This window comes from Mus caroli, unplaced genomic scaffold, assembly GCF_978045245.1.
Source record: "Mus caroli unplaced genomic scaffold, Mus_caroli_1 scaffold_15, whole genome shotgun sequence".
NCBI classification, from domain to species: Eukaryota; Metazoa; Chordata; class Mammalia; order Rodentia; family Muridae; genus Mus; species Mus caroli.
Genome location: NW_028227270.1, coordinates 78,980,118 through 78,993,341, shown reverse-complemented (window position 1 = coordinate 78,993,341; position 13,224 = coordinate 78,980,118). Strand labels below are relative to the sequence as shown.

General features: G+C 41.5%; 1 protein-coding gene across 4 annotated transcripts in view; it reads left to right on the top strand.

The window, feature by feature from the left end:
- Hivep1 (HIVEP zinc finger 1) overlaps positions 1-11,137 on the top strand; it is a 136,913-nt gene extending 125,776 nt beyond the window's left edge. For 2 of the 4 annotated variants that reach the window (XM_085831148.1, XM_085831149.1), the window contains exons 8-9: positions 654-1,174; positions 2,612-4,464. In XM_085831148.1, the coding sequence (XP_085687274.1) occupies positions 654-1,174; positions 2,612-3,736 (1,646 nt within the window). In that variant the 3' untranslated portion in view covers positions 3,737-4,464. Of the gene's footprint in view, positions 1-653; positions 1,175-2,611; positions 4,465-11,076 lie in introns of those variants that run through there. The other 2 variants (XM_085831150.1, XM_085831147.1) reach the window with 2 other exon arrangements.
- The last annotated feature ends 2,087 nt before the right edge of the window (positions 11,138-13,224 follow it).

The following is a 13,224-nucleotide window of genomic DNA, read 5'->3' as shown; positions in this document are numbered from 1 at the left end:
GCAAGTATGGAAGAGAGGCAAAGAGCGGGACCTCAAGGAAGAGAGAGTGATGAGCCTGTTGAAAATAGCAGGATTGCAAAGCAATTGAGTCACTGGGGGACGGAGGCCCATGGCTGAGTTCCGGTAGGGGAAGAGGGAAGGAGAGCTAGGATAGACTTTTAAATGTACAACAGGTAGTGTGATACTCGCACCTAGGGGCCAGCATTGCTATAGCATGCTAACAGGTACCATGGATAGCCATTTGTCCCTCTGCCTTTTGGAGTTTGGGGAGATGGAGTTTCCTTTGGGCCCGGCAGTGGGAAAATAGAAAGCTTAGGAGTGGTTGGTTTTGTCATATTTAAGAGTATTATTTTTCAAATATAATACTTAGGCTTTATCCCTTTTCTTTACATGTCACACTGTGCTTGTGCTTTGCTCTTTGAAGGTTCATTTCATGTGCCTTCCTGCCACCCTGATCATGGCCCTTCCCCTCATGTCCTTGTCTAGGCCCCTGCCACTTGCCTGGCTGCTTTTCTGTGTCACTCTTCTGATGTATGCCCTGAGTGGCCATCTTCTGTATGCTACACAGTACTGCCAAGCTCCTAAAAAGGGAGACATTGTATGTGTGTAATTGTAGAACATTCTGTAACAGATCCTTTTGGTTGTCATATTAGATGAAAAGCAAAGATTCGGTTGCGAGCGGTCTGGATATGATCTTGAAGAGTCTGATGGCCCAGATGAGGATGATAATGACAACGAAGAGGACGATGACGACAGCCAAGCAGAGTCTGGCCTCTCAGCAGCACCCTCAGTCACAGCGAGCCCACAGCATCTCCCATCCAGAAGTGGCCTTCAGGACCCTGGGAGTGTCGAGGAGGAGCTTAGAGTTTCCAGTTGCTTCTCAGGGGTACATACAGACCCAATGGACATTCTACCTAGAGCACTGCTCACCAAGATGACTGTTGTGAGCACAGTGCAGAGTGACCCTAACAGGACAGACTTACCAGCAAAGGCCAGGCAGAGTACTGAGAAGGATGAGCATGAGCAGGCTCCTCCTGCCGACATCCCCAGGTCCCCCGAAGTCACCCCCAGGTCCCCCAGTCATCAGCTGTCTGTGCATTCCTCTGAATCCGATGTCCTGAGAAGTCCTGCAGCTGGAAACCCTGCCGCTGGAAGCCCTGTGGCTACAGTACAGGTAGAGGAGTGTCAGGGGTGCGGGTAGGGGCTTCTCTGGGTTTTGTTTTCTCTTCTTATTCCATAAGGAAAACTTAATAGATTAAAGAAAGTCATTTATGACCATATGAGTGTGTACCTTTTTGTTGTTAGTTGATGACAGAATTCATTTATGTCTGGTAAAGCCTTGTGAATTATCTCGACAAAAACCCAAATAGTATAATCTGTGGTGCCTTGTTAAAAAATAAACTCCTTAATTATTTGCAGGGCTTTTAAACACACACACAAGTATGCATTTACCAGTTTTAAACCCACATCCCGAGACGGAAGGCCCCAGTGGTTTGACTCTTGCTTTTCCACTAATGTGGTTGTGATGAGTTTACAGCACATTTTCCAAATTTTGTGCTTTGCTAGTAGGCTTCATGACAAAATTAGTGGGGCACAAAAATGATTCAAGATTTCATGTTGTTTGCATGAGCACACTGCTGGGAACACTTGGGAAAGCTTTCTTCCAGAGGGGGCTCAGTGCCAGACACCCAGCTCCAGAGAAGTGTAAGAAGTTTACTGCATGCTTTGCCCTGGCTGCCTCCTAACCAACAAAGAATTTTGTCTCTCACTGGCAATTCTTTACCTTCTCCTGTGTGTTGAATAAGGCAGTAGGGCTTATTTCTTAGTGGGAAAAGATATTTCCTACTGGAAAAAAAATAAGCTTAGAATTTTACATACTAATCTAAACTTAATTTCTCAGTGTAATATAGAAATTAAATTATAATGTGAACTAATGTAGCTATGGAAATGCATACATATGCAAGAAAAAGCTAGTATGTAAATAAAATTCACGGATGAAAAGGACAGGCAAGATTCATCCTTCCCCCAAACTTTTAAGATATTGTTCACCTGTCTTCTAAGCTGCTGTATCAGCATCTTAGATATGGTAGTTACATAACTACCGATGCCTGAAAATCCAGTTATCAGCTTATGAATGAGTTAGCAATTAATGAACAACTATAGACCTCTGTCTTAATAACAGCTCTTCATTTCATAGAATGAATAATATTTTGGTTAATTTTTTTCCCAGTTGAGTTGACACAGCCAATTAAGATGGCATTTCTCAACATCTCCTAGTCTCTAAAATACGGTGATGCAGGTGGTACCTGAAAAATATCATCAGCATAAATGTAGAGACATGCTCATCTCAGTATAAAATGATGCCTAAGAACTGGTTTGCAGATTGCAAAATACTATACAATTTTTTTTTCTGGTATTGGTAGTAGGAAAGAAATTTTAAATAAAGCTATTTTTGTTGTTGAAAATTTCTAAAAGAAAAATCAAAGCAAATTTTTTAGCAAGCTGACAAATGTCAAATACAAATATATCATGGAACACAATGAAAACAGACTGAACGCTAGTATCTTAGCGGTGATGAAGGCTATCTGGCTCATTGTCTCTTGTCTTTTAGGATTCATCATCTGTGGAACTGCCTCCTGCCGTAGCCCAGCTCAACCCTCAGCAGGCCGCCAGGATTTCTTCCTCAGCCTCACCTCACCCTGACAGTCAAGACCAGAAGCAACAAATACTCTTGCAACCACCTCCCGGCTTGCCTTCCCCGCAGACACATCTGTTCAGCCATCTCCCCTTGCATTCCCAGCAGCAGTCAAGGACCCCATACAACATGGTTCCCGTAGGGGGAATCCATGTGGTGCCTGCCGGCCTCACCTACTCCACTTTTGTACCCATACAGGCCGGGCCAATGCAACTGACCATCCCCGCTGTGAGTGTTATTCACAGAACCGTGGGCACCTCTGGGGATACCATCACTGAAGCTTCGGGCGCTCCTAATCGCCCCACCGGAGTGGCAGAATTGAGCAGTGTGGTGCCCTGTATTCCCATAGGCCAAATCCACGTGCCAGGCCTGCAGAACTTAAGCCCCCCAGCCTTGCAGTCGCTTACGTCCCTGGGGATGGAAACAGTCAACCTGGTGGGCCTGGCAAACGCTACCGTTGGCCCGCAGGGGCACCCCCCGGGCCTGGCCCTCAACGCAGTGGGGCTCCAGGTTTTGGCCAATGCGCCCGCCCAGAGCAGTCCCGCCCCACCGGCACACATTCAGGGACTCCAAATCCTCAACATCGCCTTGCCCACCCTGATCCCCTCCGTTGGCCCGGTGGCTGTGGGCACCACGGGGACTCCCGAGACGGCCGCTCCCAACAGCAAAGCAATGGAGCTGCAGATGCCCGCAGGCCAGGGACACAGTGCTGAGCCTCCACAGGGGTCACCCGAAGGCCCTCAGGAAACCCCACAAACAATGTCAGGTCCCTCAGCGGACCACGCAAGACCTGAAGGCTCAACCAAAATGGACACCACGAAGGGGCCCTCTGCGGGTCACGTGTTGCCTGGGCGCTCCCCTGCGCAGGCGCAGCCAGCACCCACACCGGAAGCTTTACAGAAAGTTGAAACTTCAGCCCCTCCATCACTTCCCACAGACAGAGCGGCCCCCAGGCCCCCAGTGCCCCACAGGCAGCCCATTGTACACTTCAGCGATGTGAGCAGCGATGATGACGAGGACAGGCTTGTCATAGCAACCTAATGGTTTGTTTTTTACTGATTTTTTTTTTTTTATAACAGGTTTTTTTGAAAAACCCTCCTTTCCTTAAAGCACATTTTTTCTGACATAAACTCATGACTAATCTTTGTGCAATCATGAACTTTTGACCAATAATTGTTGTTTTGTGTTAGCCCCAACCATTTTTGTATATGTTGTATAGACAATTGTGCCTTTTAGAAGTTTTATGTTTAGAATCTGTACAGATGGTTGAATATCTATATACATACAATGTTATATATGTATATGAAAACCAGGTAGTTGTGTTTAGTAGAAACTTGTCAAATAAATCAGATGACTAAATGATATGTTGCACTGTTAAATATAAATTTTTACGGCTGTGGGGCAGTTTCTGTGTATAAATTAGTATGTAAACCTCATATTTATTATATTCATATTAGTCTTTGCAAATGGATCTGTCATTGTGTGAGACAGTAACTGTACACTTCAGACAGATTTTCTGTGTTATGAACTGTTTCAGTAAATACTGTTCACAGGCTTTACTGGTGCTTACGTCGTGCTGTCTTTACACCTCATTGGCAAACGAAGTTCCTAACCAGGGCTTTCCATAGCTGCTCCTTAGTTTTGAGAGGCAAAGCTTCCGTGGTCTTCTTTCCCTGTGAAACTGTAGCTAGAGCCCAAAAATCAAGAGATAAAGACAAGCTTTTCCTTAGTGTCAGATGGCGTTTTATAGCTATTTAATCCTTAGAGAATTGACTACTTAAGAACATTTTCTATAAATGTATAAGATGGACCTCCTGAACAGAGCAAAGTCCCCAAATGTGGTTCTAGACAATGTAAACTTAGTGAGAAACTAATTCTGAGCTCACGGGGCTCCCTCCCAGGCCTTGCCCTGTGTTCCTTAGCCAAGGGCCTCTAGCTTTCTCAGATCTGCTTTATGTAGAGAGTTCTGTCCAGCACCAAATCCTGATGGATCCAACAAGGCTTACAAGAAGAAAAACCTAGATGTCTAGCTTAAGTGACCCTAGAAATGATTGCTTCTACCCTGACGACCCCAGCTGTCCGTCAGGCTGGAAGCTGTCACGTGGTGGGCTCACACCCTTCTCACTGCGGCTGTTTGCCTTATTATCTAAGGTTATTGCAGGTGCTGGGTTTGTGTGGAAAATATTTTTATGTTGGAATTTGAATGCTTAGCACATTAAGGCAGTATATCATGGGTTTCCATGTTCCCTTCATGAAGATGGCAAGTACGTGAGGAAGCCAGTGAGATTATGCTATAAGGGAGTGCAAGAAGGCTTTGAAGACCCTGTTAGTCACCCTGGGAACCATTTCTTTGGCTTTGAGAAAAGGCACCTGGAACCCCACCTATCCGCCTGTTAATTAAGACGACCAAGCTGCGCTCCAGTGGTGGCAGGCTCTGGGTCTGGAGTGCTGTGGACATGGATAATGCTTTTACTTACAGAGGTACATTTTTGCAGCCTAGGTTCTGAAGTTTCTGCAGGTAGTGCAGCCTTCCTTCAAAAAAGAATCCTAGAAAACTCAACTTTAGAAATTCCACTGCTCTAACATAAGAGTTTCGAACAAGCTCTACTACCCAGTTTCTCACAGTCTTTGGTTTGACTTCTTGTGACCCTGGATTCTGTTTTTTGCCGGGCATTTAAAGCAATATATAAGCAACACTACCTCCAATAAGGATGCTGTAGATGAATCTATGAGTTCTCTAAGCTCAAAAGTTATGCTCACAATTTTACCTTTTAACTTTAAATAGAATATTATTAATTTGTAGGATCCCTACATTTAACCATAGTTTAAATCCTGTTTGATGTCCTTCTGGAAACTTAATAATGAGCTAGTATAAGCTGAGCAGGGGCCCAGACTAAGGTCTAGGAAAAATGGGTTTGCCTTTTCACCGTACTATTCTGTAGGCTAAACTAGTGATCTTTCTTTCTTTCTTTCTTTCTTTCTTTCTTTCTTTCTTTCTTTCTTTCTTTCTTTCTTTCTTTCTTCCTTCCTTCCTTCCTTCCTTCCTTCCTTCCTTCCTTCATTCCTTCCTTTCTTTCTCTTTTTTTTTTTTAAAGATTTATTTTTTTATTATATTTAAGGACACTGTAGCTGTCTTCAGACACTCCAGAAGAGGGCGCCAGATCTCGTTACGGATGGTTGTGAGCCACCATGTGGTTGCTGGGATTTGAACTCCGGACCTTCGGAAGAGCAGTCAGGTGCTCTTACCCACTGAGCCATCTTACCAGCCCAACTAGTGACTTTTTAAGTGCAGTTAGTCATCATATTATTCAAATTAAGGTTTTCAAACTACAGCAAGGAAAGAAAGACGAAAAAAAGATGCAGATGCATTTTCAAAGTGCTTGGAGTTTGGTTTTCCCTGGCGAGTGATAAATGGAAAGCTAGGCAGTGATCCTTCTTAGAGGTGGACAGTGGTCATCGAGTATGTTCTGCTGCTGGCCCAGACTGCCCAGAAGGTGGGGTGAGTGTAGTAATTAAGTACACTTTTCATTCACCAATGTTTCTAACTTTTGGCAGATTATCAGGATATAATTCCATCATAATTGAGTACCATCTTTGCCAGATATAAAATATTATTAAAACTGGAGCCACTGTGTTTTGAAATAATTACATGCACAAAATATGCAAGTGAATAGTTCATTTTGAGCAATTCCTCCAGTTATCTTCCCCAAAGAAGCTCTGTTCACTTAGCATCCCCAAATATTCACAAATGGTGCCCCAGTGTGGGTGACACTGCATTAGACCTCTGTTCTTTTGTGTTTCCAGACATGGCATAAAATCTATTAAATTATTGATAAAACTATAAGTGAGAAGAAGTTTGTGGGATTTGAGATGAGTTTGGGGCCTAGTGTGTGTTAAGCCTTGGTTAGCAATTCTCAACCTCTGGGCCAGGACCCCTTTGGCAAACTTCAAACTCCAAAAACTATTTGAATTACAATTCATAACAGTAGCACAATTACCATTATGAACTATCAACAAAATTAGCTTTATGGTTAGGGGGTCAGCACAACATGAGGAACTATAGTAAATGGTCACAACATGAGGAAGGTTGAGAACCACTGCCTTGGGTTCATTCCCTGGCATGGCAAGAAAGATATTTAAAAACAATATGAATGTTAATCTCATTTTGCATGTATCTACCACCAAGCCTCTACCAGGACTGTTAGGGGAAAAAATAACCTGAACTGAAGGTCATTTTTCTGGTTTTCACAAATGAATCTACCTGGTAGGAAATTTTATTATAAGTTAACATAAATCAAGGACATTCGTGTCGCTTTGTTTTCATGCTCGAAACTTTGGCCACAGTGATAATTATTCCTTTCAGAATGATAATTAACTGACATTTAATGTAGTGATTTTTGTTTCTCGTTTCATTTTTTTTTTAATAACACAGCTCTGATAATTTTTTTCCTTTCACAGAAGTGGTATAAATAACACTTTTCTCATTAATCTCTGCCCCGGATTTTAAATGATGGCACTTAACAAGCGAGGCTTGGAGACTGTGCTCAGTGTTTTTGTTTAAAGGTTGCCAAGTACGGTTTCTTTTTTCTTTTTTTTTTTTTTTTTTTTTTTTGACAAATGCTCAGGTCAGGCTACACCATCTTCTTGGCAGTTTTCCATTTAGCCTTGAGTTTTTCCTCTAGGTTTTCATTTTTGTCAGTATATTTACTAATTCTTTGAAAATATCATACCGTGCATTTTGGTCATCTTCCCAGTCTCCTCCCCTTAACTCCTGTTTTGTTTTGGTTTTTTTTCTTTTATGACATCAGGATAAAGCAACACCAACATGGTGATCTTCATTTAATAACTATATATAAAACTTGGGAGTAGCAAATATTAAAAGAAGAATCTGCCTTCAAAGCCACTTCCTATGATGTTTGTCTTATTTAAAAGTTAAAGATAATTATTACAAAATGACAAAGATAGTTAAACATTATTTGTAATATTTCAATGACAATAACTTTTTACTGTTGTATGTAAAAATGGAGAGAATGCATTTAAAGGAAGGATAATAGAATGTTTTCCCTCCATAAATTACATAATCTGAGAGTCACAGGAACTTATTTCCTGTAAACATTAGGTTCCCTAGCTTCTCATACAGAGGTTGATCTATAGCCTCACCCATTCTGGGAGAAACCACTGTGGACACATCTGCATGTATACCCACACAGATGTTTTCCTGTTTTCTGACTTAGGGTTGGACCTGAAGATTCTCAGGCTCTGAAAGCTGAATGTTGACCTAATTACCAACCAATTCCAATACTACACACATTACACAACAACATACACTTTCCAACCCAAAGTAGCACTTGCTTGAGTCATATAAACTAGAGAAGCATAATAAGCCATATATATCATAGAAACCATAGACTATAACCATATGAAAGTTCAGAGTTATGGTTATAAAATAATAAGTGATTTATGTGTAATGGGGACTGCTGTCCTTTGAAGGATCTATAGGATTTGAAACTTTAAAATAACCACGATGCCAAAAGAATAAAACAAGAATAGTCATAGAAACTAAGAAAAATGGAAGAGAGAAGAGTCACTTAGATGTTCAGTAACTATTCATCACCAGCATCGTAGAAAGTACTTTGAGACTATGATTGTAATACAAATTAAATGACATCTACCCTTCAGGATCTTGGGCTTTATAGGAAAGTAAGTTAGCAAAATTAATAGTATCTTTCATGGTTTGAAGTGGTACAGGATGTAACCAAGTAGAAATGCAAAAGAGGGAAATTCTGACTGGACTCACTAGCAAATGCTTCAAGGAGGTGATATTAAACTTTAGCCATATGGGGACTCCATTAAGCAAAGAGTGCCTACTTATTAGTAGGTGGGAAGAATAGTACAGACAGGAGGGAAACCTAAGGGAACCAGACATCAGACATAACCAGACACATCCCATTCACAATCTCATTGGTTCCTCCTGATCAGCTTGGATCTCCTTAAGACTTAAGCAAGGAAGCTGTGTCTCACAATCATGATGAAACCCTGCCTTGCTGGATTGAGCAGAATGTCAGCATTCTTTATATGTAAGCCACTTGTTTGGGATTCAGCAAAGCATCTGGTGAGGCTGCGAAGACATTCTGGACAACAAAGGCTAGATCTAAGCTTGATTAGCACTGTGGGTGCATCCACATGGGGTGCTCAGCAGGTCATCTTAGTGGAGAAAAAGGGGGCACGGGCTGAGGAGCCTAAAGCCCTTTCTCTCTTTTCCAGTGACCTAATATTTTATGGCACTAACAAGACAGCAGAAGTTGGGAGGAGAGGGAAGTCATACAGTGCAGAGTGGAAGGCAAGTAAGTCTAGCTCAGCAAGCCAAGAGATTCCATCACCTGAAGAGATGGACTAAGTATGAGCTAGAGTTTAACAGGAAACCAAAGCTTTGGCATTTGGGTTGAAATTATACCAATTTAGGCTGGAGATATGGCTCAGCGGTTAAGAGCACTGACTGCTCTTCCAGAGGTCCTGAGTTCAATTCCCAGCAACCACACGGTGGCTCACAACCATCTGTAATGGGATTTGATGCCCTCTTCTGGTGTGTCTAAAGGCAGCTACAGTGTACTCATATAAATAAGTCTTAATAAATAAATAAATTATACCAACTTACCAGTTTAGTATCTGCCATTCTCCCTTCCCTAGTCCACCAGGAAAAGTATAATCTTGGGGGTAGTAAGAATATGCTCTTTAGAGGGGTTGGGGATATGGCAATAGATAAAGCCCTTGGCACACAGCGTGAAGACTTCAGTTCGGATCCCCAGTACCCACAGAAAAGGTCGGCTGGAGTTGTGGCTACCTATAACTTCAGAACTTCAGGGGTAGAGACAAGGCTTGGTCCTTGATGCAAGTTGCTTAGCTGAACTAGGCATAATCAGTGGGAGCCTGGATAAGAGACCCTGCCTCGCTGGGCATGGTGGCGCACGCCTTTAATCCCAGCACTTGAGAGGCAAAGGCAGGCAGATTTCTGAGTTCGAGGCCAGCCTGGTCTACAGAGTGAGTTCTGCCTCAATAAATAGAGAGTAATTGAGCAAGACACCTTACATCAACCTCTGGCCTCCACACATAAGCACACACCTGTGCAGGTGTACCCCAACATGCGCACCCCACACACATGTGCACAAACAAGTAACTGTACACAGATACTCAAAAGAAATTACATTTCAAAAATCAAGTAGTAGTCTTACATTAGCAAAATAGCTCATATTAGATTTTTGTTTTTAGGGATTATATATAGACTGCACCAGTTGTAGACTGATACGGTACAAAACTCGCCACACACCAGGATGATTGTGATAAATACAATGTGATATTATCCCCATTTTATGGTTGAGAAAGTTGCTCAGGGTTACAAAGCTAGCCGAATAGCGAGGCTGTCTGATATTTCCCATTGAATTCTGCTGAGTTCCCAGTCCTTATTTACAGTGGCTGAGTTATAGCTTGTTCATTTTTAGTGAATGTTTTGTTAGAATTCAGAAAACATTCCATTTACATTTCCTTCAGAAATGAATATGTCCAGTGCCATGCATATTTGTGTAGATAATAGATTTTTTAGAACCTTTTCTATGCTCTTCCTCATACTCCATATAATAGTAGCTATAAAAATATTTAGTGATGAAACATTTAATTCAAATAGCAGGAGATAAAAGGGTAATCAGAAGTGACAATTCTAATCAAGCAAGAAGACATGAAAATTCCTACATACATTAGGTTTCAATTATTAACCATTATAGAGCAAAAATGTCTCTGTTACTTATCTGACGATTATAAAACTTAGATGAAGAGGGAGAAAGATAAATGTGGATTCACACAGTTTTGGATCTAGGTGTGGTTGAAAACCACCCTGGCTCTATTATAATAATAGCCTAATTTCCCTGAGTTTTCGCCTTTCAGAAATATTTTCAAAAAGAAATGGAACAAATTTTCAGTGCTTATGACAAGCACGATTACTCCAAAACGTGTGCATATGAGACAAGGCATCAAATTGTGCCTCTCTAAATGCACTTATTTAACTACAATGCAAAGAAAGTAATCATAAAATTTAGAGGGAATCAAAGATATTCATCACTTCTATTTATGCAAAAGAAGCAGCAAGAGAGAAAGAGGTAGCTGATCACAAATGCTTCTCCACATGGTCACCACACAGCACTTAACCTGGTTTTTTTCCCCCTCTTTTATTCTGGGTTTTAAAAATGTAGAAGTGATTACATTACCCTGTTTTAGTTGGCCATATATTTGTGGGCTAAAAACAAATATATGTTTCGTGAAGGCCAGTAGACGTTAGCTACCTACCCTTTATTCTTGCTGGAGACAAACCATCTTTCACTCATTTGTTTTAGTGACTTGAAAGACAGTATGCTTCGTTATTTACCCATGGATGTTGCCAAATGAGATCTAAGGAAGCCAGGCTGGATGGAAGACATGAGGCTTTACATTCCTGGAGGTCAGTCATGGACGGAAAAGCCAGCTTTGAGATCACTCAGTTATCCCAGCGTGCCTAGTTTTCTTTGCTAATAGCAAGGCTTATTTTTGCTCGGTGGGGTCAAATGTTAAGACTGGGTTTGATTCGCTGTTTGTATTCTTTGACAGATTTGGATTTTGTTATTTGGAGCATCTTCATCCACGAGGCAAAAAGGCATGCTCAGTTGCTCTGGCATTCAGAGTCAGTGGAAGAATTTTACACACTTCATGCAAAGAGTCTAGTTATTAATAGCCACTCAGGAAATCATAATTATTGATTCCAAAAAAAACCCCAATCTTCATTAAAAGCATATTAACTATTCTGGTGAAGAGTTAATATGACCCACATCCATTTCATACTCTACAAAGGCTGGAGACATTTTGCATTCATTATGCTGATTATGAAAAATTCAAAAATATTCTGTGGTAAGTATGAGGAGAAAACCATTTAAAAAAATCTACCAAAAGATAAAATGAAATAAAATAAAATAAAAAAGGCCCGGTCACAAAGCACTAAAAAACACCTGTGTATTAAAGGCTGCAGAGTTAAATATTTAATGCAACATTTTTCTTGGCCTTGTCCTGAGTTGGAAGTAGAGTAAAACATTCAGGGTAGGGTGCAGCAGCCTTCTTTGATGCTTAAGCAACCCTGAGGCCTCAGGTCAGAGCTCTGAAGTCCCTTAAACAGAGATAACCATCAGACCCGACACAGGGACCCCCGGGACCTATCCCAGAAAAAAAAATGTTCTGTTTGTTTTGTTTTGTAACTAAACAAATTCCTTGAACCTTTTGTTTTCATTTTTCTAAATCCTTCCAAAAAAGAAAAGACTTGGGGGCGGGGGGAGGCACGTTGAAAGACACAACAGATTCAGGGGTCAAAACATGTAAAGTTGCTGCTCTGGGTCCAGTTGTGTGCTCTTTAGGATCCCCGCTGAAGCTGAGATGCCCATGGCAGGCGCTCATTTTTGTCTCCTAAGGCCCTGAAAGCTTCTGAGGCGACTGTGTCATCTCAGCTATTCAGATGCCGACCACTCCAGCATGAAGACTACCCGCCGGATGCATTTATAAATGATTTCCCGTGAGGTAGAGTATTCGTGGTTTACAAATGAACAACTTACAATCTCTGCACATTTCCTCAAATCAGCCAGCGTATAGAATCTAATCAGCCTAGTTCAATGGCTGCTCAAGGCTTAAGTGGCCATAGACAATATTCTTGTTATACACCATCTTACGGATGCATGCTTTATGAGACCACGTGAATTAAAAAGAAAAAATAGCAGCAACACTGTTCATCAAACAAAAACAAGCATATGCTCTGACTTATTTAAGTATTGGATAACAAAAACCCAGTGTTGAAGAACAGACTGCCTAAATCCAGACTCCTGGTGGTTAGTCACCCAGCTAATTGTCCAAATATATATTTCCTGTGCCTCAGTTTTCTCATTTATCACATTTATCAGTCTGCAAAAATAAGTCCTTACAGTCCTTACTTGAGGGGGCTTTTGGGGAAATTAAAGCATTAGTATTATATATTAATTCTTAGGACACAGTAATATGTGTATAAATGTTAGCACTGTATTAATGCTTTATAATAGAACAGATACTAAGAAATACTCAGGAAGAGTTTATCACCAGTGAAAGGACAACCGTATCTTCATTTGAAGGTGTGTTGAGATACACGCGCGCGCGCACACACACACACACACACACACACACACTTTAAGATACTGTGTCTTACTCAAAATGCCCCCCTTAGTGTTTTACAGAAAAATCAAACAATCACATCCACACTGGTTACTTTTCTGTTGCTGTGATAACACACCATGCCCAGATGCCACTTACAGAAGGGAGATAGTTTGAGGGGTGGGGGGCTCACAGTTCTAAAAGTATAAGAGCCCATTATGGGAGAGAGGCACAACAGCCATCACACGCATGGGGGAGGGGCAGCAGGTATGACACAGCAAGGGACAGTGAGAGCTCACACCCTCAAATGGAAGCAAGGATCAGAGACCAAACAGCCAGCCTTC